Source organism: Nematostella vectensis, chromosome 4 (assembly GCF_932526225.1).
Source record: "Nematostella vectensis chromosome 4, jaNemVect1.1, whole genome shotgun sequence".
Taxonomy (NCBI): Eukaryota; Metazoa; Cnidaria; class Anthozoa; order Actiniaria; family Edwardsiidae; genus Nematostella; species Nematostella vectensis.
Window position 1 is genome coordinate 12,573,214 of NC_064037.1, and position 25,670 is coordinate 12,598,883.

General features: G+C 40.3%; 2 protein-coding genes and 8 non-coding genes across 10 annotated transcripts; 2 read left to right on the forward strand and 8 right to left on the reverse strand.

Moving 5' to 3' along the window:
• Positions 1 to 168: 168 nt before the first annotated feature.
• On the forward strand, positions 169 to 13,814 carry LOC5508860 (ubiquitin carboxyl-terminal hydrolase 14). Its single transcript, XM_048726888.1, has 18 exons — positions 169 to 314; positions 393 to 538; positions 946 to 978; positions 1,446 to 1,550; positions 1,928 to 2,031; positions 2,226 to 2,352; positions 2,668 to 2,730; positions 3,080 to 3,206; positions 3,294 to 3,312; positions 3,596 to 3,678; positions 3,783 to 3,814; positions 3,931 to 3,996; positions 4,315 to 4,407; positions 8,454 to 8,576; positions 9,431 to 9,539; positions 10,442 to 10,549; positions 10,880 to 10,954; positions 13,487 to 13,814. The coding sequence occupies exons 1-18, from the start codon at positions 299 to 301 to the stop codon at positions 13,561 to 13,563; spliced, it is 1,506 nt and encodes a 501-aa protein (XP_048582845.1). The 5' UTR covers positions 169 to 298; the 3' UTR covers positions 13,564 to 13,814.
• A 904-nt stretch (positions 13,815 to 14,718) lies between these two features.
• On the reverse strand, positions 14,719 to 16,476 carry LOC5508859 (F-box/LRR-repeat protein 7). The gene has a single exon (XM_001629363.3). The coding sequence runs from the start codon at positions 16,343 to 16,345 to the stop codon at positions 14,807 to 14,809; it is 1,539 nt and encodes a 512-aa protein (XP_001629413.2). The 5' UTR covers positions 16,346 to 16,476; the 3' UTR covers positions 14,719 to 14,806.
• Positions 16,477 to 18,399: 1,923 nt separating this feature from the next.
• On the forward strand, positions 18,400 to 18,473 carry Trnah-gug. Its single transcript has one exon. It is a non-coding gene; the product is annotated as a tRNA-His (tRNA).
• A 4,109-nt stretch (positions 18,474 to 22,582) lies between these two features.
• Trnan-guu lies at positions 22,583 to 22,656 on the reverse strand. The gene has a single exon. It is a non-coding gene; the product is annotated as a tRNA-Asn (tRNA).
• Positions 22,657 to 23,084: 428 nt separating this feature from the next.
• Positions 23,085 to 23,158, reverse strand: Trnan-guu. The gene has a single exon. It is a non-coding gene; the product is annotated as a tRNA-Asn (tRNA).
• A 257-nt stretch (positions 23,159 to 23,415) lies between these two features.
• On the reverse strand, positions 23,416 to 23,489 carry Trnan-guu. Its single transcript has one exon. It is a non-coding gene; the product is annotated as a tRNA-Asn (tRNA).
• Positions 23,490 to 24,075: 586 nt separating this feature from the next.
• On the reverse strand, positions 24,076 to 24,149 carry Trnan-guu. The gene has a single exon. It is a non-coding gene; the product is annotated as a tRNA-Asn (tRNA).
• A 256-nt stretch (positions 24,150 to 24,405) lies between these two features.
• On the reverse strand, positions 24,406 to 24,479 carry Trnan-guu. Its single transcript has one exon. It is a non-coding gene; the product is annotated as a tRNA-Asn (tRNA).
• Positions 24,480 to 24,904: 425 nt separating this feature from the next.
• Positions 24,905 to 24,978, reverse strand: Trnan-guu. The gene has a single exon. It is a non-coding gene; the product is annotated as a tRNA-Asn (tRNA).
• A 415-nt stretch (positions 24,979 to 25,393) lies between these two features.
• Positions 25,394 to 25,467, reverse strand: Trnan-guu. The gene has a single exon. It is a non-coding gene; the product is annotated as a tRNA-Asn (tRNA).
• Between the last annotated feature and the right edge of the window lie 203 nt (positions 25,468 to 25,670).

The window sequence follows — 25,670 nt, forward strand, 5'->3', positions numbered from 1 at the left end:
GTTTGACACCCCCTTTGCAACCTTGTTTTGCATTTCCCAAAGTCGCACGAAAAGTAGAACGCTCTTCTACTTTCTGCAACAAATTGTTTCAAGTCATAATGCTAAAATTGTGAAACTTAAATACACACGCCTCTAGCTCCGGGTTCCTGTGTAAAAGAAGCAATATGGGGGGCTGGTGTGAATTGTCAGCGGTCTTCCCCATGAGAGTAGTCTTCTGATTTCTCGTGTTTCAATGAAAGTTTTCACCTTTTTCCCTCTAAATTTTGTTTGAATCTTTAAAAGAAAATCCCTAAAAAAGATGCCGATCTTTAATGGTATGCTATCAGCAATATTTCTTCTGATCCCTTGTTATCTCTCTGCTCAATAAATGCTGATTCTCTGTTGTTTTTCAGTGAACGTGAAATGGGGAAAGGAAAAGTTTGGTGGTGTTGAGCTGAACACAGATGAGCCTCCACAAGTTTTCAAGGCGCAGCTATTCGCCCTCTCCAGCGTACCACCAGAAAGACAAAAAGTTATGCTTAAAGGAGCTGTACTTCAGGTTATCCTTCAGACATCATTTTTTTAGGTTATTCACAAATAAAGATTACGTCCAAGACTTCGATCGTACTTTGACTTGGTGCTTTTTGCAAAACCTCGTTACATAGTAATCAATTTGGAATAAGTTATATACTTCCTTTTTTGTTTGATTAGCTACATATTTAAACTATGCATGTTGTTTTCTCTTTATATGGCAGTACAGTCTTCGTAGATCTTAGAGTCTTTATGCATATTTATATTGTTTTCTTTACAATGATTCAGCATAAAAATACAGGACCCTTAAATAATTCTATTTTTTTCTGCTGTAGTTTAGTTTAGCTTGAAGTCTTTGAATGCATGTTGTGCCCTTACTCCTTTAATCAATCCAACAAAGCGTTCTCTTCAGTGTTTTAATACTTGTTTTTTTAGGATGATGAGTGGGGAAACTTCAAGCTGAAAGACGTGAGTTTGAAACAGCTATTAATGAAACTCTGTAAATGTAATTGTCATATATCACAATGTTGTGCATACTTATAACAGCTACATCCATACAATGCTATAAATTGGTGAGCTTCTACGGGAGCTTCTACGGGATTCTGTTCCTGTTTTGCATGCAACAATTACTGCCAATTACTGCCACTAGGTATCAGACAAAAATAACAAAAACCTTGTCATTTCACTTTTTGATTGGCAGGCCTAAACAATACCTCTTCTCTGATTCACATGTCCAATTAGGGTGTTTTGGATACATGACATGGCAAGAGGATATCACTTCTTGCATGTTCTATTGAGCGTATGCTGAATTTTGCCACATCGTGAAGAGGACACAAAGAAGCATGAAGTGCTGTCCTGGACAGAGTGCAATGTCTGCAAAAAATGTATGCACAATCGAACGTCATGGATCTAAATCACCCTATTGTGTTGTTTAGGGTGTGACACTCATGATGATGGGTTCCGTTGGGGATATACCAACAGCACCTGTGCAGAAGACAGTCTTCATGGAGGACATGTCTGAGGCACAGCTGGCATCTGCTGTAAGTAATCATGGGATTCCTGGATCAAGCTTGAAGCAATTCTTAGTGTCCTGGATTTTACTGTGGTCTTACAGTTTGTTCAGATTTACATAGGTTCAAATCCCTAAACTCTCAACTAATCAAAAATAACAAGTATATAAAGTCTCCTGTACTTTCACCAAAAATGCCATGTCTAGCCAAAATATTGCTAAACATTTCTCACACAAAAAATTGACATCCTTGTTCTTGATCAGCTTAGGCAGTAAACACTATTAAAGAAACCTTACTGAATAATGATGATGCATTTTTGATGACAAATGGAAAATACATCAAGAGTAACAAGCCTTTAATTATGAACTTGTAAAATGTGATCTTTATGTGGTCTTATTCTCATGCAGTTCAAGCTTCCAGCTGGTCTCAATAACCTGGGCAATACATGTTACATGAATGCTACTGTGCAGTGTCTGCGCAATGTTCCAGAGCTACACGAAAGCTTGACAAAGTAAGATCAAGTTGCACCTGTCAACAAAAGTCAAATAACAAATAATGAATTCATGTACAGTATAATAGAATTGCTGAAGCTCACCCTCTTTGAATTGCTGCAGTATCGTCACCAGTTTGTTTAGATTTTATAATTTAGAGGGAACATATACTTAGAGTGCTGATTTTAGTGATTGATGTTCTGTTTGGTTTCAGTTATTCTGGTAACCTGGGGTTTGGTAGTGATATAGGCTCGCCTGAATCTGTCACTGTTGCTTTGCGGGATTTGTTCAAGACCATGGATAAGACTTCAGAGGCAGTGCCACCAATCATTTTCCTACAGGTAACACACATTATCCTTCAGAGGGCTGTGTTGGCTTTTATTGTTATGAAAATTTCTAAGACAGATAAGAATAACAAAGTTAAATGGGCTAGTGAAGAACCTTAAAGGCAGATATACACTCTCCAATTTTTTGGGGTCAACATGCTATGATTTGCCTGGGCACTGCTTTAGTCTGTTGCATGACATCAGATTTTTAGAAGTTTGGCTAGCACTAAATAAATGTGAACAACATCAGCTATGTACAGTGCTTGTAGATCAGCCTTTTGTTTTCTTTTTCCTAATCCACCATGTTTAAGACCTAATTTTGGCATGTAGGTCCTCCACAAAGCATTTCCACAGTTTTCTGAGAAGACAGAACAAGGAATCTTCGCCCAGCAGGTTTGTCTTTAATTTAATTTTGTTCATATCATTTTATTTTATTATATTTTATTTTATTATGGAGAAGGTGATGGGGCTGTGATATGATAAAGGTCCATAGTTAGATCTAGGGGAGATGGGGGGAGATGAGTTGGATGCAGTGCAATATTTTCAGAGATTTTGCTTGGAAATACGAAGAGATTTAAGAAATCAACAAATACCTCAAAACATTCTACGCGGAGCTTTTACTAAGCTGTTTTATTCAATGAAGAAGCAATGAGGTAGCTATTAAGCCTCATTCAAATAGTAAGGCTCTAATTTCCTTATTCTGCTGTACCCTTTTGAATTTTGTTGTTGTTGTTGTTGTCAGGATGCAAATGAATGCTGGACACAGATGGTACGTGTCCTGCAACAAAAGCTGCCTGGACAGCCACAGGCATGTGACGGCGAGGAGAAAGTGGCCACACCCCCTAGAGGATTTATGGATCAGTATTTTGGTGAGATTTATTTTTTGCACATATATTAAATAGCTCAATGAAAAGCTAACTTACTTAAACTGAGAAAATGATTTTGTTTTTTCTCAGGCATAGAATCAGAGTCAACGTATCCTTTAAATGTAGGCCAGTTTTATTTTACATTTCTGGTGGATGTTATATTCTGTATTGTAGTTGCAGCTGTGCTTTAGTTGTCACCACTAGGTTGGAAGGTACTACAGTAAGCTCATATTTTGTCAGTACTCTTAATTTAGAAAGTGACCTAAATTGGCATGTTTTCTTCTTTGTTATAATGCCTGGGAAATACACCTAGAAGTTGTGACGATGTATCTGTGTAATCTGATTTAGTAGTACAGTCAAGTTACCTAGTATTTCCTTAATGGGCTGTTTAGCATGAAGTGTGTTGAAGCGCCGGATGAACCAGAAACCAAATCCAAAGAAACTCTTTTTCAACTCAGCTGCTTTATATCACAAGGTACAAAAATTACTTGAACTATGCTGTTTGTTTTTGATAATACAATTACTTTACAGTTATTGATAGTTATGGCATGTTTTATGTATTGTTTTTTTTTTTGTCAGAGGTGAAATACATCCACACAGGTCTTCAAAGTGTAAGTAGAAGTGGTACTGTCTTGACACATATAGAACTAGAAGATTAGTATTGTAGATTAGCTGCACTCTGATGTGTTCTTTAAATTATTCGCATTGTTCCTCTTCTTGTTTCTAGCGCTTAACAGAGAATATCACAAAGAAATCCCCATCACTTGGCCGGGATGCACAATATGTGAAGAAGGTTTGTATGTACTTTCCATCTCAAATTGTTTGAGTTGTTTTGATAGTCACATTACTGTGTCCTTTTGTTATATTTATTGGACTGGTCACATGACTGTTCCCTTGTGTTATATTTATTGGACTGGTCACATGATTGTTTACTTGTGTTATACAGTATTTGTTGGACTGGTCACATGACTATTTCCTTGTGTTATTTTTGTTGGACTGGTCACATGACTGTTTCCTTGTGTTATATTTGTTGGACTGGTCACATGACTGTTTCCTTGTATAATGTGTTGGACTGGCCACTTATACTATATTTCTTTGTGTTATTTTTCAGTCTATGCTTAGCAGGTTACCTGCATATCTTACTGTGCAACTTGTCAGATTTTACTTCAAAGAAAAAGAGGCTGTTAATGCCAAAATTCTCAAGGTATTTTAATGTGTAATTTTGATGCTATATGCGAACAACCAATAAGAGCTTTAATAGTTTTCAATGTAAGTTTGTACTTTAATAACAATTAGACAGTGAAAGGTTTCTGTTTTAATGAAGTCTTGTTAAGCTGCAAAAAATTAAAGAATTATACCCAATATATCAGGGGTTTCATCAAGGGTGTTGGGACATTTCCCTGAGGGCCGTTGGATAGTTCAAGGCGTTGTAAATCCGCCAAACATTTGTAAAATGGAATGAAATTAGCAATGGCGTCATTGTTTATGAATCTCTCACTTTTGATGACGTCATCACATGACGTCACAACACAAAAATTCTATAATCGTAGCTGTTGAAGTAACAGCAATGAGAAATGTAGTTTTATAACATTATTCAGGAGGGTGCCTACGAAGTGACGTATGCGTTTCGATTCTTTCAAATAATAAAATTTTCACACAATTTTTTTTTTCAACTGAAAATTTCGGAGAGTCGATATGTAGTTTTGTAGACGGCAACTAGGTGAATATTCTTTGCCTGAAAAAAATCATGATCAGTCCACTCTTCTCAAAGATTATAGAGTTGGAAACACAAACCGGAAGTAGAACTATCTACGCATGCGCAATTGAGTATTGCAATAAAGCCGTGTTACAAATGCGAGTGTTGTGAAAGAATTTTGTTTTAAAAATATTGATTATTCTCTCTCTTTTTAACAGTGAAATACAGTACCGCTCACGAACATAGGGACACTGTTCGCGAAACTGTCGCGAACAACGTTCGCGAAATTCGCGAACAGCGTTCGCGAAATTCGCGAACGACTTTCGCGAAATTCGCGAACATATAGACTGTTCGCGAACACGCTGTTCGCGAACACGCTGTTCGCGAACAGATGCAAAATAAACGGTTTGACGAACGGTAACGTGTGATCCAGGGCTTAATAACAGCTGGAACAGCGAGAAGCCATTTATTTGACAAAGACTTGTATTAGACAGAGAATTAGTTTGGGGAATGAATGCCGATCGCTTGATATTCCTTGAAGATTTTCGAATGTGTGTTAACTGCTAGCGAATACTTTTAAACAGCGGGAAGCCATTTATTTGACAAAGCAAAGACTTGTACTAAACACGGGAGAATTAGTTTGAGGAGGGAATGCCGATCGCTTGATATTCTTCGAAGATTGTCGAATGTGTGTTAACTGCTAGCGAATACTTTGAAAAGCGGGAAGCCATTTATTTGACAAAGCAAAGACTTGTACTAAACACGGGAGAATTAGTTTGAGGAGGGAATGCCGATCGCTTGATTTTCTTCGAAGATTTTCGAAATGTGTCAGAAAACTGCTAGCGTAGACTTAATAACAGCGGGAAGCCATTATTTGACAAAGACATGCAATAAACACAGGAGAATTAGTTTGAGGAAGGAACGCCGATCGATCGCTTGATATTATTCGAAGATTTTCTAAATGTGTGAAAACTGCTAGCGAAGACTTAATAACAGCGGGAAGCCATTTATTTGACAAAGACATGTAATAAACACATGAGAATTAGTTTGAGGAGGGAATGCCGATCTCTTGATATTCTTCGAAGATTGTCGAATGTGTGTTAACTGCTAGCGAAAACTTTGAAAGGCGGGAAGCCATTTATTTGACAAAGCAAAGACTTGTACTAAACACGGGAGAATTAGTTTGAGGAGGGAATGCCGATCGCTTGATTTTCTTCGAAGATTTTCGAAATGTAAGAAAACTGCTAGCGTAGACTTAATAACAGCGGGAAGCCATTATTTGACAAAGACATGCAATAAACACAGGAGAATTAGTTTGAGGAAGGAACGCCGATCGATTGCTTGATATTATTCGAAGATTTTCTAAATGTGTGAAAACTGCTAGCGAAGACTTAATAACAGCGGGAAGCCATTTATTTGACAAAGACATGCAATAAACACATGAGAATTAGTTTGAGAAAGGAATGCCGATCGCTTGATATTCTTCGAAGTTTTTCGAATGTGTGAAAACTGCCAGCGAAGACTTTTGAAAGCGGGAAGCCATTATTTGACAAAGCAAAGACTTGTACTAAACACGGGAGAATTAGTTTGAGGAGGGAATGCCGATCGCTTGATATTATTCGAAGATTTTCGATTGTGTGAAAACTGCTAGCCAATCCTTTTGAACACTGGGAAGCCATTTATTTGACAAAAACTTTTATTAGACACGGGAGAATTAGTTTGAGGAAGGAATGCCGATCGCTTGATATTCTTCGAAGATTTTCGAAATGTGTGAAAACTGTTAGTAGTAGTCGTTTGTGTTCGAATACATGAGACAGCGACAACATGCTCTATTATAAATGTCTTCTTTTCGGGTGTTGTAGAATATCAAGCGATCGGCATTCCCACCTCAAACTTATTCTCCCGTGTCTAATACAAGTCTTTGTTAAAGAGATGGCTTTCCGATGTTCAAAATTCTTCGCTAGCAGTTTTCACACATTCGAAAATCTTCGAAGGATATCAAGCGATCGGCATTCCTTCTCCCGTGTTTATTACAAGTATTTGTCGAATAGAATTTCAAAATTCTTCGCTAGCAGTTTTCACACATTCGAAAATCTTCGAAGGATATCAAGCGATCGGCATTCCTTCTCCCGTGTTTATTATAAGTATTTGTCAAATAGAATTTCAAAATTCTTCGCTAGCAGTTTTCACACATTCGAAAATCTTCGAAGGATATCAAGCGATCGGCATTCCTTCTCCCGTGTTTATTATAAGTATTTGTCAAATAGAATTTCAAAATTCTTCGCTAGCAGTTTTCACACATTCGAAAATCTTCGAAGGATATTAAGCGATCGGCATTCCTTCTCCCGTGTTTATTACAAGTATTTGTCAAATAGAATTTCAAAATTCTTCGCTAGCAGTTTTCACACACTCGACAATCTTCGAAGAATATCAAGCGATCGACATTCCTTCCCTCTTCGAGGCAAGCTTTTCAGAATAAACTAACTAACTTTTTTGCCTGTGTCTGCCCTCGTAAATCCACGATCGAATCCTTCGCATGCTTTGGCTTTCATCCGCCATCTTTATCGTCTTTATTTCTCAAACTTGAAAGTGTCTTGTCTTGATCGTCTACAAATAATTGAACTGAAGGCATATCAGACTATAACTGAATTTGTTGTTTCTGATTTTAACGATAACCATAGCTCTCAGCTGACTTTTACACGAACAATTTATTTGAATCGCTTGCAGAACTCCTGTATGTATTTTAAGTGAACATCAGTACTGTAAGTCTTTGGTTACACGGTACGAGTTCCCGTTTGTCAATCGGTTTGTCCCGGTCTGTTCGCGAACACTGTGTTCGCGAATTTCGCGAACAATTTCGCGAACATATGTCCACATGTTCGAGAGCGGTACTGTATGCATTGAAACAAATTTTTCTTGCTCAAATCAGCACTTCAGGTTGCTAAGTAGGTGCCCTAGGTGAAAAATCATGCTTGTCTATTTTTGTTTTATAGTATTTTCTGTTTTATTACGTTTTTTTTGCCAGTTTAGGAGTTTGTTTTCGAAGCTAGGAATGTCGAGCGCACCTAATTGTTTTCCCCCCATTTGATTTTTCCGCCTAAAAGTGTGAAGTCCACGGATGATCCCGCGCGCGCCTAGCAACCGAATCGCCAAGAAAAGAGAAATGTCCCAACACCCTTTAGTTTCAGGGTAGATAGTTGAGATTGATAAGTAGGGGGTAGAAGTTATTTTATTTATTATTTAAAATAAAACTTAAATCCACTTTGTGATAAAAATGTGATAAAATCCCTGGCAGTTTACGTGCGCACCCCCCCCCCCCCCCCCCCTTGGCGGCCAAAAAGAAGGCTATTCTTATTAAGAAATCTTCAAATTCGATGCTTTTCCATATGATACCTATGACTGCGCACCCCCCTCAGCCAATCCTGGGTACGTGCCTGGTATAGAATACCTAGTGATAACATGGGGTAGAATACATGAAGTATTTTGCAATTCATCACACCTCCTGTATGGAATATAACAAAGGCTATACAATTTATTGTTTATTTTCCACTCAGGATGTGAAATTTCCTATGAGTCTAGATGTGTATGACTTGTGCTCTGAGGAGCTCAGAACCAAACTCACGCCGCAGAGAGAAAAATTCAAAGAGATGGAAGACAGAAAACTCCAGGAAGCCCAGGTACAGCAAGAGTGGGAAAATAACTAGTAAAGAGAGAGAGAAGAAGTAGACAAGAGAGGGAAGGGAGAAGTGAGGGAAGGAAGGGAGGGAGGGAGAAGGAAGAGAAGGAAGGGAGGGAAGGAAGAGTAAGGAAGATAACAAAAAATCAACTGAAAATAAAAGGAACACTTTGTCTAGAACTACAGCCTTAAGCTAGATTGCTCTAAAATTGTATGGAGTCTTATAATGATTGCCAAAAAGCACTATGTGTAATTGTGGGTCAAAAACAGTACAAAGGGTTAACTCAGCTCAGTTCTGTGACATCCAACAGTGTATTTGTAGGTACTGTAGGTAGCAAGCAGCATTCAGTGTAATCTCTTGAGTGTTAAGGATATGCAGTGCCCATGTTAAACATGAATGTGCACTATATAAGAATTTTATTTTATTGAATTTTATTTTTCAATTCAAACGAGCATGCGCTGTGTTTGATTTCTCAAGTACAATTTTTGCTCTTGTTTTTGTAGCTTTAGTTTAGCATGTTTTCTTTCTGCAGTTTACAGAGGTCCACACTCAATGAAGTCTAGTTGTGAATGACGACGACTTGCAGGAGAGCTTGTAAAAAAGGGGGCAGAGCTATCCCTTTTATAGCAGGCGTTCGTGTTTAAGAGCTAGGTTATTAACACCAAACTCAAAAAGCAATGCTGTTTCAGCTGCACTATTACTGTATGCAACTTACAGTGTGCAATTTAAATGCAGTAAACATGTGAACGTGTGAAGCAAGATAAAAGAAAGAAAACTTTGTGGCTGAAAGGAGTGTTTGTATATCCAACATATGTTTAGAGTAAAATTTCTTTTACGAAAATTATTTGTTGTAGGATTTGAAAGCTAAGGCAAAGGGTCCAAAGTCTGAGGAGAAGTTAGAACCCATGGAGGTTGATGGCAAAAAGAAGGAATCTAAGCTGGAACCCTATTGGTTTGCTGATGGTGAGTCCCCTTGCCGTACGAGGGGAAGGGGTCGAGGGAAAGGGAAGATGGGAGGGAAAGGGAAGATGGGAGGGAAAGGGAAGATGGGAGGGGAAGGGAAGATGGGAGGGGAAGGGACGAGGGAAAGGGAAGATGGGAGGGAAAGGGAAGATGGGAGGGAAAGGGACGAGGGAACGGACGAGGGAATGGGATGATGGGAGGGAGTGGGATGATTTGAGGGAGTGGGATGATGGGAGGGAAAGGGACGAGGGAACGGAGGAGGGAATGGGAAGATGGGAGGGAAAGGGAAGATGGGAGGGAAAGGGACGAGGGAAGGGACGAGGATATGGGAAGATGGGAGGGAGTGGGATGATGGGAGGGAGTGGGATGATGGGATGGGGGAAGGGGTCGAGGGAAAGGGAAGATGGGAGGGAAAGGGACGAGGGAACGGACGAGGGAATGGGATGATGGGAGGGAGTGGGATGATGGGAGGGAAGACGAGGGAACAGACGAGGGAATGGGAAGATGGGAGGGAAAGGGAAGATGGGAGGGAAAGGGACGAGGGAACGGGCGAGGGAATGGGATGATGGGAGGGAGTGGGATGATGGGATGGGGGAAGGGGTCGAGGAAAGGGGAGATGGGAGGGAAAGGGTCGAAGGAACGTACGAGGGAATGGGATGATGGGAGGGAGTGGGATGATGGGATGGGGGAATGGGATGAGGGAAATAAGAAGAGAAGAATGGATGATGGGAGGGATGAGCCAATAGGATGAAGGGAAGGGTTAAGGGAATGGGATGAGGTGAATGGGACAAGGGGAGGGATGAGGGGAATGGGATTGGGTAACCAAGTGAGGCCAAGTTCTTCTGTCAGGGAGATGTTTTTCAATTCAGGACTAATTTTATATACTCTTTCTTACATGACAGATGTTGGCTCAAATAACAGTGGTTACTACGAGCTAACAGCTGTACTGACGCACCAGGGACGGTCCTCTTCATCTGGGCATTACCTTGCTTGGATAAAAAAGAAGGATGGTATGGGACTTGTATAACCTAGGTCTTGAAGCATTACCTTGCTTGGATAAAAAAAGGATGGTATGGGACTTGTATAACCTAGGTCTTGAAGCGTTACCTTGCTTGGATAAAAAAGAAGGATGGTATGGGACTTGTTTAACCTAGGTCTTGAAGTATTTCCTTGCTTGGATAAAACGGATGGGATGGCATGGGACATGTATGGGCCAGGGCTACCATTCCTGAACTTGACAGTATTTCCTTTAAAATAAAATGGGATGGTATGGCACATGTATAATCTAGGGCAACCATTCTTGAACTTGACTTTGGTCTTCCTGTATTGACATCTTGCAGATGAATGGTACAAGTGTGATGATGATAAGATCACCATGGTAACTTCAGAAGAAATCCTCAAACTCTCTGGTGGAGGTACGGCTTGCTTGTGTCTAGTGAATTTTTTTTTTGACTTGCAGGTTTGGGTTTCCTTATGTAGTTCTTGTGTCCATTGTGATATGATGGATTGCATGACTGGTTTGTGATTGGTCCATTGTGATATGATGGATTGCATGACTTGTTTGTGATTGGTCCATTGTGATATGATGGATTGCATGACTGGTTTGTGATTGGTCCATTGTGATATGATGGATTGCATGACTGGTTTGGGATTGGTCCGTTGTGATATAATGGATTGCGTGACTGGTTTGTGATTGGTCCATTGTGATATGATGGATTGCATGACTGGTTTGTGATTGGTCCATTGTGATATGATGGATTGCATGACTGGTTTGTGATTGGTCCATTGTGATATGATGGATTGCATGACTTGTTTGGGATTGGTCCATTGTGATATATGATGGATTGCATGACTGGTTTGTGATTGGTCCATTGTGATATGATGGATTGCATGACTGGTTTGTGATTGGTCCATTGTGATCTGATTGGATTGCATGACTGGTTTGGGATTGGTCCATTGTAATATGATGGATTGCATGACTGGTTTTGGATTGGTCCATTGTGATATAATGGATTGCATGACTGGTTTGTGATTGGTCCGTTGTGATATAATGGACTGCATGACTTGTTTGGGATTGGTCCATTGTAATATGATGGATTGCATGACTGTTTTGTGATTGGTCCGTTGTGATATGATGGATTGCATGACTGGTTTGTGATTGGTCCATTGTGATATGATGGATTGCATGACTTGTTTGTGATTGGTCCATTGTGATATGATGGATTGCATGACTGGTTTGTGATTGGTCCATTGTGATATGATGGATTGCATGACTGGTTTGGGATTGGTCCGTTGTGATATAATGGATTGCGTGACTGGTTTGTGATTGGTCCATTGTGATATGATGGATTGCATGACTGGTTTGTGATTGGTCCATTGTGATATGATGGATTGCATGACTGGTTTGTGATTGGTCCATTGTGATATGATGGATTGCATGACTTGTTTGGGATTGGTCCATTGTGATATATGATGGATTGCATGACTGGTTTGTGATTGGTCCATTGTGATATGATGGATTGCATGACTGGTTTGTGATTGGTCCATTGTGATCTGATTGGATTGCATGACTGGTTTGGGATTGGTCCATTGTAATATGATGGATTGCATGACTGGTTTTGGATTGGTCCATTGTGATATAATGGATTGCATGACTGGTTTGTGATTGGTCCGTTGTGATATAATGGACTGCATGACTTGTTTGGGATTGGTCCATTGTAATATGATGGATTGCATGACTGTTTTGTGATTGGTCCGTTGTGATATGATGGATTGCATGACAGGTTTGGGATTGGTCCGTTGTGATACGATGGATTGCATGACTGGTTTGGGATTGGTCCGTTGTGATATAATGGATTGCATGACTGGTTTGTGATTGGTCCATTGTGATATGATGGATTGCATGACTGGTTTGGGATTGGTCCGTTGTGATATAATGGACTGCATGACTTGTTTGGGATTGGTCCGTTGTGATACGATGGATTGCATGACTGGTTTGGGATTGGTCCGTTGTGATATAATGGATTGCGTGACTGGTTTGTGATTGGTCCATTGTGATATGATGGATTGAATGACTGGTTTGTGATTGGTCCATTGTGATATGATGGATTGCATGACTGGTTTGTGATTGGTCCATTGTGATATGATGGATTGCATGACTTGTTTGGGATTGGTCCATTGTGATATATGATGGATTGCATGACTTGTTTGTGATTGGTCCATTGTGATATGATGGATTGCATGACTGGTTTGTGATTGGTCCATTGTGATATAATAGATTGCATGAGTTGTTTGGGATTGGTCCATTGTAATATGATGGATTGCATGACTGGTTTGTGATTGGTCCATTGTTATATGATGGATTGCATGACTGGTTTGTGATTGGTCCATTGTGATCTGATTGGATTGCATGACTGGTTTGGGATTGGTCCATTGTAATATGATGGATTGCATGACTGGTTTTGGATTGGTCCATTGTGATATAATGGATTGCATGACTGGTTTGTGATTGGTCCGTTGTGATATAATGGACTGCATGACTTGTTTGGGATTGGTCCATTGCAATATGATGGATTGCATGACTGGTTTGTGATTGGTCCGTTGTGATATGATGGATTGCATGACAGGTTTGGGATTGGTCCGTTGTGATACGATGGATTGCATGACTGGTTTGGGATTGGTCCGTTGTGATATAATGGATTGCATGACTGGTTTGTGATTGGTCTATTGTGATATGATGGATTGCATGACTGGTTTGGGATTGGTCCATTGTGATATGATGGATTGAATACGGTATTTTGTGATTGTGTCTGTTTTTTTTGTGATGTATTGTGTGACTCATTGTGATTGGTCTTTATTTGCATGATTTATTGTGTGACTGATTTGTGATTGGTCTTTATTGATATGACGTATTGTGTAACTGATTTGTTATTGGTCTATTCTGCTAGGTGATTGGCATTGTGCATATGTTTTGCTTTACGCGCCAAGAAGACTGGAAACCGTTGTGGAAACACCTGCCGTATAAACCATCAATCGCAAAACTCCCTCCGTCTCGCAGAGACACCACTGCGCACCTCGCTCTCGCTATTGAAAAGTTTTTGAGGCGGGTTAACTGGCATTTACTATTACACCCTTCTGCTATAATTTATCCAAAGTGGCATGACGCAAGCTCTAAACAAGCCACAGCAGATGCACCTGGATGTGAAAATAATTTGTGATCAAAGTTAGCTGCTTACCTCCTGCGATGAGGTTCGCAATAAAATGAAAAAAACTTTTTCAAAGTGCTACTTGTTGATGGGCGGGAAGTCACGGGGTATTTTAAACGGCACTATACTTTGTCATGTTGTTAGTACTGTAACTTGTGTGGGTGGTGGTGATGATGATCATGTTTATTTTATTTTATTTTATTTATTTATTTATTTATTCTATTTCCACCAGTTATACTGGTGCGGAAGGCACAACAGAGCTAGGCTCCAATTCAAGTACCCCCTTGAGTGTATTGTTAGTAAGCATTGTAAGCACTGTCACTGGGGGTGGTCACTGCCAGAGGGTTTATTGCGTCCCCAGTGGTTCTTTTACGTCCCTTCGGTTCAGGTTAATGTAGTGCAGCTTGAAGAGACGGGACCTCCGGTTTAGTGTCCTTATCCGAGAAGACTGGAAACACGGGAGAATAACTTCAACTCACTTGTGACACAAATTCGAACCAAGGCAGGAACCCGGAAAAATCCCCAGTTTGAGCCAGGATTCGAACCTTGGCCACAGCGGTGAGAGGCCGACGCGCTAACACACTTGGCCACCCGTGCTTCCTTCATGTTAATGATAGTGATGGTAATGATGATGACGACAACAAAGATGATGATGACGACGAAGATGATGATAATGAGGATGATGACGACGATGATGATGATGACGACGACTAAGATAATGATGATGGCGATAATGATGATGACGACAACGATGATGACGACGACGGCGATAATGGTGGTGGTAATGATAGTTTTGTGTGTTCTTGATGATGATGATGATGATCTTATTAATAAAGTAATTATGATGTTGGTAGTAATAATGATACCAACGATGACCCGATGATGATGTCGATAGCGACGATGAAAACGATAATGATGATGATGGTGATGGCAATGCACCCAAAACATTGGTATTCAGTAACTGTGACCTAAAATCTATATTACTGATTTATTACGATTTAACTTATAAATTACGCACTAAATAAAGTTAAATAAGAACTAATTGAAGGGCTCTCAAACTGGTCAGAAATATAACCTCGCCTTCCACGGATCGTCGTGATCCGTACAGAACCGATCTCCGTACACTACCCGGTCAAAACACCCCGTGGGGAGGGGGGTAACGACGCGAGGGGTCGGACACATCATCGTGGGCTGGATGAGGCGAATGTTTTCTCGCTTGGCTCGGATCCGCCCTTCTGCAGCCATCACGAACATGTCCCTGTTATCCGTAAAGATCGCGATCTTGTTGAGTGCTCGGCACTTGCGCATTAGTCTTGTAAACGCGTTAATCTTCCTGCGATTTTCCCTGTCTCTAAAGTCCCCAAGTTCAAGCACTTCCAGCTTGCAGCAGCACCTTGCTAAGGCGTTGAGCACGTGCTCCACCTCCATGCCGCGGTCCAAATAATCCCGCCTAAAGTTAACGATACCGAAACGCTTTAAATGCGTCAAGTTCTTCAGACACTGCTTGAGTCCATTTACTGTGGCAATGCCTTTGTTTATTCGTAGAACTTCGAGTCTAGCGCACCGTTCAGTGATAGCGACGAGGTCGTCGTCAGCGCCTTGAGTGGTATCGAGTGCGTCGCGGTCTAGTACTTGTAGTGATGTGTAACACGTTAACGCACGCAGGATCTGTCTATCTACGCCGAATCCGTAACTGCAGCCGTTAACGTTAAGATAAGTCATGTCTTTGAGTTTAGTAACTACGGATAAAACCCCGGTGCTGCTGACTCCCGGGCAGTGAGACAAATCAAGCTCTCTCAGCTCGCTGTGCTGAAAGTTGCATGACTGGAAGGCTTCGTTTGTCACCGAAGTGTAAGCGAGGGAAAGTGACTTGAGACGCACACAGCTGCGTATGATGCTTGGCAAACTAGTGCCACTGATACCATAACATCGAACCAAGGTAAGGTATTCCAGCTTGGGACACGACATTGCAACCACGCCCAAATCCTTGTCGGCCACAGCTAAACAACGCGAGCAGTCAAGCGCTTGTAAGTGAGGCGTGTTCTCGAAAACCGAAGAGTCAAAATAACCATCCATGCTGCTGTCTAACGCAAGCTTTTCAATGCTTGGCGTGTATCGTATCATTTTCATCACGAAGCCTGCGTTTTCCTGCAGGTCCCTGGCATCTAGAATCAAAAGCCGCGGAAATCGCGGTCGTCTAAGGCTTCTCATCTTCTGCATCTTGATCGTGTTTCGTCGAAGGTAGAACTCCTCAAGTTGCTGGCAGTGCTTGGACAAAGCAGTAATGTTTTCAGGGCTGACAGTGCATGTCCACAAGGATAAAATCTTAAGTTGCCTCCCCAAGGGCTTGCCGATCAGACTTCGTATGTAGTAGTGCCGCAGACCACCAAGACTGACGTCGCGCCAAAGCGAGCCATCAAATGCGATGTCTCTCCATCGCTTGCACACTAGCGCAAGTTTACAAAGACTTCGCTGGGAAAGAAATGAGAAAACCTGCAGTAGAACGCTATCTGGTAACCTCTCGATCGAGGGCTTTTCTTGTTTCTTGCTATCATTTGAAATAATTTCAACCTCATTTTTTTTCTTCTTAATAGAGGACATCGTTTTGGATGGATCTTGACGTCTTCTGTCATAATCCCGTCATAAATGGAGGCGAGTTTCGTCATAAATAGCACGATCTCTTATGGCGCGCTCTGTAGAATGTCCGGTACAGTGATTGTTGCGTTCTTTTAAGAATCAGCATCAAGCAAATAGTTTCCTCGCGGAAAAAGTTAAAAAAAACCATTGCGTGCGTGTTATTATTTTTTGCATATGTTTAATCACCTTTTAATCAACAAAGTAAAATAATGGTTAAAAAAAATTCTAAACGATTGAAGGATTTTCTGCAGAAATATGACGCGCGCTCATACCCTTATCCTATCTCGTAGTAGTGTTGCTTACTAGTAGTCGGCCTTATGGACACTGATACACTCAAACGCGCAGAATCAAGATTTATCATCAAGCACAACACCCTGGCGCCAAGCGACCTCCATTTAGATGTGGGACTCCCCATGGTTTGAACGCACGCGCAGAGCATCCCCCATGTGCGCATGCGCGCACTGGACCTTGTGTTTGTTTATGTTTACTCGTTATAATTATCCTTTATTCCTGATTAAGGCAGCAAAGCCTGAACGTCGAGAACGCCAGCCCAGCGAGATACAGAGAAAAGAGGCCTCTGCTAGCAGAGGGAAGGGCTACCACTTTTAGTCACCTGAAGAAATATGGTATAGAACCAAGAGAGCATCAGATCTTGCTCTCTTGATAGAACTGAAATGTGACCCAAAAACACTCTGTAACAGATCTGGCCAGCAGTACAGCCTCGATCAGACTGTTTGACCTTTCACTCTCGCGCACTCTTATCGACTCTCACCGACTCTCGTACACGTTAAACATGTTCAAATTTGACATGAGAGATTAAAAGAGTCGTCGCCGTTCATATTCATGAATAAGAGTTATTGAGAGTATCTATCACAGGTCCCTTGTCACAGGTACGCCACTGCGACTATCTCGGGATTAAGTGCAATAAATCGCTCCGATGGGGTGATCATTGCACCAAGATCACCTCCAAAGCCAGCAAGACACTAGGGCTACTTAGGCGCACCCTGAGACCGTGATCCAAAGTCAAAGAGGTAAAAGAGAGAGAGCGTACTTTGCTCTGGTGAGACCATTCCTTGAATACAGGTCTTCCGCCTGGAACCTTTATACTGACTCCGATGTGAATCGTCTCGAGCAAGTGCAGTGCTGCTCGGTTTGTCTGCCGTTATTATCGCCTAACGACAAGTACTGCCCAGTTAGTTAACACCCAGGGAAAAATTCGGGTAATAACACACCTAGTCATTCTTGAAAAATAAACCGACATCGTCCGCACAAAAAAATCATGATGCATTGGGGTCACGGTGCGACCACCACCTGGTTAATACCCTAGGCTGGCACACCCTTTAAGACAGGACTACGCAACCAGACCATGCTACTCTACAAGTTCGCCAATATCTTATCCATTGCCAATCACCAGACGATTTGAAACCCAACAAAAATATCCGAAGGTCTAGAAGACACTCCCGGACCTTTCAGCAGTTGCAGGCCAATGAACTGGCCTTAAACTATTTGTCTTTTCCAAGAACGTACCTGGAACCTTCTTCCTGACAAAGTAGTGAATGCTGCTAGCCTATCGGCAGTAGCACCTGCAATAAGTCAACTTAGAGGTGCCCAGTCACCTTCGCGGGCTATAGATCAGCGCTGACTGTCCCTATTAGAGAAATCTATTTAGGGAGTACCTATTCTAAGTTCGAAATCAGCAGTTTTCACACACAAAAAAACTGAAATTCAGTTGTGTTCAGTGTCTGTCCATGTTTCTGTGGAGGGACGAAAGGGTATTTTTTGGCATAATTCAAAAGTGCTTCAAAAGTAATGACGGAAACCATAAAATGCCACGAATTGATTTTAGTGTCTGTCCAAGTCTCTGTGGCGCAATCGGTTAGCGAGATCGGCTGTTAACCGAAAGGTGGCGGTTCAAGCTAACCCAGAGACGAAATAATTTTTTTTGCATAATTCAAAACTGCTTCAAAAGTAATGACAGAAACCATGTAAGGCATGTAATGGCACGTATCCATCCAAGAGTCTCTGTGACGCAATCGGTTAGCGCGTTCGGCTGTGAACCGAAAGGCTGGTGGTTCAAGCCCAACCAGGGACGAAAGGGTATTTTCAAGCATAAATCAAAAGTATGCTGTAAAAGTCAACTTATTCAAAAGTAGTGCCAGAATCTGGAGGAAATTCAGTGTCCGTCCAAGTCTCTGCAGCGCGAGGACGTGAGGATTTTAATAAAAGTAACGGATAAAATAAGTTGGAACAAAATTTCCCCCCTTATTCTTCCACCATATTTTTGGTCAATGTCAAAGGAACGTGAATGCTCAGAAAATGGTGGGGAAAGAATTCGCTGACAATATTAATTCAGAAAAGTGAAGGCAATCAATCAAGGTGCGACTAAATCCAGGTTGTCAACTTGATAAAGGTTGATGCTGCAATGACGCAGAGGAAGCAAAAAGGCGTTTCGTTCTGTTCCTTGCGAGAAACGTGAAGCACGAGAAAGATAAGAAAGAGAGGAAGACAGCAAATAGGACATTAGCGAGGATGTTGATTACGAAGAATGAACGTTTATAGCATCAGACCGTTTAGTTAATAATATTAAATATGGAACATAAGCACCTTTATAAAATCTCATATATAGCGGAATCCATAAAAAATGAATAAAGGGTGTATACAGGTTTGCATTGCATAGATAAAACGTGGCTTAATACGTATCCTGGATTGTGCATACCAAATAACTGCCCCCAAACGGAGAATCGTTGAACCAAGAAGCACATAATTTTAAAGAAGAGACGACCCCAAAGACATCAGTGTCCCCCCTTTTTAAAATCCATATACTTTCGACGCCCTCCCCCCCCCCCACCCCCTTTAGACTTCGGAAATTTCTCAAGGCCTCCACACAGTATCCTTACGCCCCCCCCCCCCCCACCCCCCCTCGGGATAATAACTGAACTTTCCCTTAATGAGGTAAAACTGACCTATACTATAACGGTTGTATCAGTGTAAGAAAACAGTCCAAAATTCCTCATTATCCAAAAACAATAGGAAAATTATTCATGATGCCATATCTCTCTTGATTTTCGAGGAAAATTCTCCAAAATTTAATATTGCTTTAGGCTTGACCTGTCAACCACGTGACCAAAGCTATGACCCAATCAGATGTAAGATTCTCGAATTATATTATTATGAATATTTTTCCTATTGTTTGTTGTTAATGAGCAAAAACTGACCAATATTGCAACGGTTCCATCAGTGTAGAAAACGGCCACAAATTCCTCATTATCGAAAAACAATAGGAAAATAATTCATGACGCCATATCTCTCTTGATTTTCGAGGAAAATTCCCCAAAATTTAATATTGCTTTAGGCTTGACCTGTCAACCACGTGACCAAAGCTATGACCCAATCAGATGTAAGATTCTCGAATTATATCATTATTAATATTTTTCCTATTGTTTGTTGTTAATGAGGAAAAACTCACCAATATTGCAACGGTTCCATCAGTGTAGAAAACGGTTCCAAATTCCTCATTATCGAAAAACAATAGGAAAATTATTCATGACGCCATATCTCTCTTGATTTTCGAGGAAAATTCCCCAAAATTTAATATTGCTTTAGGCTTGACCTGTCAACCACGTGACCAAAGCTATGACCTAATCAGATGTAAGATTCTCGAATTATATCATTATTAATATTTTTCCTATTGTTTGTTGTTAATGAGGAAAAACTCACCAATATTGCAACGGTTCCATCAGTGTAGAAAACGGTTCCAAATTCCTCATTATCGAAAAACAATAGGAAAATTATTCATGACGCCATATCTCTCTTGATTTTCGAGGAAAATTCCCCAAAATTTAATATTGCTATAGGCTTGACCTGTCAACCACGTGACCAAAGCTATGACCCAATCAGATGTAAGATTCTCGAATTATATCATTATTAATATTTTTCCTATTGTTTGTTGTTAATAAGGAAAAACTCACCAATATTGCAACGGTTGCATCTGTGTAGAAAACGGTTCCAAATTCCTCATTATCGAAAAACAATAGGAAAATTATTCATGACGCCATATCTCTCTTGATTTTCGAGGAAAATTCCCCGAAATTTAATATTGCTATAGGCTTGACCTGTCAACCACGTGACCAAAGCTATGACCAAATCAGATGTAAGATTCTCGAATTATATCATTATTAATATTTTTCCTATTGTTTGTTGTTAATGAGGAAAAACTCACCAACATTGCAACGGTTCCATCAGTGTAGAAAACGGTTCCAAATTCCTCATTATCGAAAAACAATAGGAAAATTATTCATGACGCCATATCTCTCTTGATTTTTGAGGAAAATTCCCCGAAATTTAATATTGCTTTAGGCTTGACCTGTCAACCACGTGACCAAAGCTATGACCCAATCAGATGTAAGATTCTCGAATTATATTATTATGAATATTTTTCCTATTGTTTGTTGTTAATGAGCAAAAACTGACCAATATTGCAACGGTTCCATCAGTGTAGAAAACGGTTCCAAATTCCTCATTATCGAAAAACAATAGGAAAATTATTCATGACGCCATATCTCTCTTGATTTTCGAGGAAAATTCCCCGAAATTTAATATTGCTATGGGCTTGACCTGTCAACCACGTGACCAAAGCTATGACCAAATCAGATGTAAGATTCTCGAATTATATCATTATTAATATTTTTCCTATTGTTTGTTGTTAATGAGGAAAAACTCACCAACATTGCAACGGTTCCATCAGTGTAGAAAACGGTTCCAAATTCCTCATTATCGAAAAACAATAGGAAAATTATTCATGACGCCATATCTCTCTTGATTTTTGAGGAAAATTCCCCGAAATTTAATATTGCTTTAGGCTTGACCTGTCAACCACGTGACCAAAGCTATGACCCAATCAGATGTAAGATTCTCGAATTATATTATTATGAATATTTTTCCTATTGTTTGTTGTTAATGAGCAAAAACTGACCAATATTGCAACGGTTCCATCAGTGTAGAAAACGGTCACAAATTCCTCATTATCGAAAAACAATAGGAAAAAAATTCATGTCGCCATATCTCTCTTGATTTTCGAGGAAAATTCCCCAAAATTTAATATTGCTTTAGGCTTGACCTGTCAACCACGTGACCAAAGCTATGACCCAATCAAATGTAAGATTCTCGAATTATATCTTTATTAATATTTTTCCTATTGTTTGTTGTTAATGAGGAAAAACTCACCAATATTGCAACGGTTCCATCAGTGTAGAAAACGGTTCCAAATTCCTAATTATCGAAAAACAATAGGAAAATTATTCATGACGCCATATCTCTCTTGATTTTCGAGGAAAATTCCCCAAAATTTAATATTGCTATAGGCTTGACCTGTCAACCACGTGACCAAAGCTATGACCCAATCAGATGTAAGATTCTCGAATTATATCATTATTAATATTTTTCCTATTGTTTGTTGTTAATAAGGAAAAACTCACCAATATTGCAACGGTTGCATCTGTGTAGAAAACAGTTTCAAATTCCTCATTATCGAAAAACAATAGGAAAATTATTCATGACGCCATATCTCTCTTGATTTTCGAGGAAAATTCCCCGAAATTTAATATTGCTATGGGCTTGACCTGTCAACCACGTGACCAAAGCTATGACCAAATCAGATGTAAGATTCTCGAATTATATCATTATTAATATTTTTCCTATTGTTTGTTGTTAATGAGGAAAAACTCACCAATATTGCAACGGTTCCATCAGTGTAGAAAACGGTTCCAAATTCCTCATTATCGAAAAACAATAGGAAAATTATTCATGACGCCATATCTCTCTTGATTTTTGAGGAAAATTCCCCGAAATTTAATATTGCTATAGGCTTGACCTGTCAACCACGTGACCAAAGCTATGACCCAATCAGATGTAAGATTCTCGAATTATATTATTATGAATATTTTTCCTATTGTTTGTTGTTAATGAGCAAAAACTGACCAATATTGCAACGGTTCCATCAGTGTATAAAACGGTTCCAAATTCCTCATTATCGAAAAACAATAGCAGACTTATTCATGACGCCATATCTCTCTTCATTTTCGAGGAAATTTCCCAAAATTTAATATTGTATTAGTTTCGACCTGCCAACCAAGTGATTTGGGCACTTATGGTTTCTGGCACTACCTATAAAAAAGTACCGAATGACGCCAAAAAATATCCTTTTGTCCCTGGGTGGGCTTGAACCACCAACCTTTCGGTTAACAGCCGAACGCGCTAATCGATTGCGCCACAGAGACATGAACGGACACTGAATTCAATTCGCCGTGATGGCATTTCATGGTTTCTGTCATTATTTTATTAAGCAGTTTTCAATTATGCCCCCCCCCCCCCCCCCCCTACACAAAAAAAAAAAATATAATAATTTTCTCTGTCATTACTTTTAAAGCAGTTTTAAATTATGTCAAAAAATACCCTTTCGTCCTTGGGTGGGCTTGAACCACCAACCTTTCGGTTAACAGCCGAACGCGCTAATCGATTGCGCCAATAAGACATGAATGGACACTGAATTCAATTCGCCGTGATGGCATTTCAGAGTTTCTGTCATTATTTTATTAAGCAGTTTTCAATTATACCCCCGCCCCCCCCCCACCCCCCACAAAAAAAAAATAATTTTCTCTGTCATTACTTTTAAAGCAGTTTTAAATTATGCCAAAAAATACACTTTCGTCCCTGGGTGGGCTTGAATCACCAACCTTTCGGTTAACAGCCGAACGCGCTAACCGATTGCGCCACAGAGACATGGACGGACACTAAATTGAATTCGTGGCATTACATGGTTTCTGTCATTACATTTGAAGCATTGTTTTATCATGCCAAAAAAACATACTTTCGTCACTGGGTGGGCTTGAACCACCAACCTTTCGGTTAACAGCCGAACGCGCTAACCGATTGCCCCACAGAGACTTGGATGTACACTAAATTAAATTCGTGGCATTACATGGTTTCTGTCATTACTTTTTAAGCAGTTTTTTTATCATGCCAAAAAAACATCTTTTCGTCCCTGGGTGGGCTTGAACCACCAACCTTTCGGTTAACAGCCGAACGCGCTAACCGATTGCGCCACAGAGAGTTGGATGTACACTAAATTAAATTCGTGGCATTACATGGTTTCTGTCATTACTTTTTAAGCAGTTTTTTTTATCATGCCAAAAAAATACCCTTACGTCCCTTCGTGGGCTTGAACCACCAACCTTCAGGTTAACAGCCGAACGCGCTAACCGATTGCGCCAGAGAAACTTGGATTGACATTAAATTAAATTCGTTGTATTACATGGTTTCTATCATTACCTTTGAAGGAGTTTTTATCATGCCAAAAAAATGTCCGGCCTTTCGTCCCTTCGTGGGCTTGAACCACCAACCTTTCGGTTAACAGCCGAACGCGATAACCGATTGCGCCAAAGAAACTTGGATTTACACTAAATTAAATTCGTTGTATTACATGGTTTCTATCATTTCTATTGAAGGAGTTTTTTATCATGCCAAAAATATACTTTCGTCCCTGGGTTGGCTTTAACCATGAATCTTTCGGTTAACAACCGAACGCGCTAACCGATTGCGCCACAGAGACTTCGATGGACAATAAATTAAATTAGTGGTATTACATGGTTTCTGTCATTACATTTGAAGCAGTTTTATCATGCCAAAAAATATCCTTTCGTCCCTGGGTGGGCTTGAACCACCAACCTTTCGGTTAACAGCCGAACGCGCTAACCGATTGCGCCACAGAGACTTGGATGTGCACTAAATTAAATTCGTGGCATTACATGGTTTCTGTCATTAGTTTTGAAGCAGTTTTTTATCATGCCAAAAAAATACCCTCTCGTTCCTTCGAAGGATTGAACCACCAACCTTTCGGTTAACGGCCGAACGCGCTAACCGATTGCGCCACAGAAACTTGGATTTACACTAAATTAAATTCGTGGTATTACATGGTTTCTATTATTAAATTTAAAGCATATTTCTATCATGCCAAAAAAACATCCTTTCGTCCCTGGGTGGGCTTGAACCACCAACCTTTCGGTTAACAGCCGAACGCGCTAACCGATTGCGCCACAGAGACTTGGATGTACACTAAATTAAATTCGAGGCATTACATGGTTTCTGTCATTACTTTTTAAGCAGTTTTTTATCATGCCAAAAAAATACCCTTTCGTCCCTGGGTGGGCTTGAACCACCAACCTTTCGGTTAACAGCCGAACACGCTAACCGATTGCGCCAAAGAAACTTGGATTATCATTTAATTAAATTCGTGGTATTACATGGTTTCTATCATTACTTTCGAAGGAGTTTTTTATCATGCCAAAAAAATATCCGGCCTTTTGTCCCTTCGTGGGCTTGAACCACCAACCTTTCGGTTAACATCCGAACGCGATAACCGATTGCGCCACAGAAACTTGGATTTACACTAAATTAAATTCGTGGTATTACATGGTTTCTATCATTACTTTTGAAGCAGTTTTTTATCTTGCCAAAAACACATACTTTCGTCCCTGGGTGGGCTTGAACCACCAACCTTTCGGTTAACAGCCGAACGCGCTAACCGATTGCGCCACAGAGACTTGGATGTGCACTAAATTAAATTCGTGGCATTACATGGTTTCTGTCATTAGTTTTGAAGCAGTTTTTTATCAATCCAAAAAAAATACCTTTTCGTCCCTTCGTGGGCTTGAACCACCAACCTTTCGGTTAACGCGCTAACCGATTGCGCCAGAGAAACTTGGATTGACATTCAATTAAATTCGTGGTATTACATGGTTTCTATCATTACTTTTGAAGCAGTTTTTTATCATGCCAAAAAAACATACTTTCGTCACTGGGTGGGCTTGAACCACCAACCTTTCGGTTAACAGCCGAACGCGCTAACCGATTGCCCCACAGAGACTTGGATGTACACTAAATTAAATTCGTGGCATTACATGGTTTCTGTCATTACTTTTTAAGCAGTTTTTTTATCATGCCAAAAAAACATCTTTTCGTCCCTGGGTGGGCTTGAACCACCAACCTTTCGGTTAACAGCCGAACGCGCTAACCGATTGCGCCACAGAGAGTTGGATGTACACTAAAGTAAATTCGTGGCATTACATGGTTTCTGTCATTACTTTTTAAGCAGTTTTTTTTATCATGCCAAAAAAATACCCTTACGTCCCTTCGTGGGCTTGAACCACCAACCTTCAGGTTAACAGCCGAACGCGCTAACCGATTGCGCCAGAGAAACTTGGATTGACATTAAATTAAATTCGTTGTATTACAT

Coding starts and splice junctions, on each gene's coding strand:
- LOC5508859 (XM_001629363.3), bottom strand. CDS start 16,345: ATGTCCTCTATTAAGAAGAAAAAAAATGAGGTTGAAATTATTTCAAAT.
- LOC5508860 (XM_048726888.1), top strand. Junction 2,731..3,079: donor AAGGAATCTTCGCCCAGCAG/GTTTGTCTTTAA, acceptor TGTTGTTGTCAG/GATGCAAATGAATGCTGGAC. Junction 3,997..4,314: donor ATGCACAATATGTGAAGAAG/GTTTGTATGTAC, acceptor GTTATTTTTCAG/TCTATGCTTAGCAGGTTACC.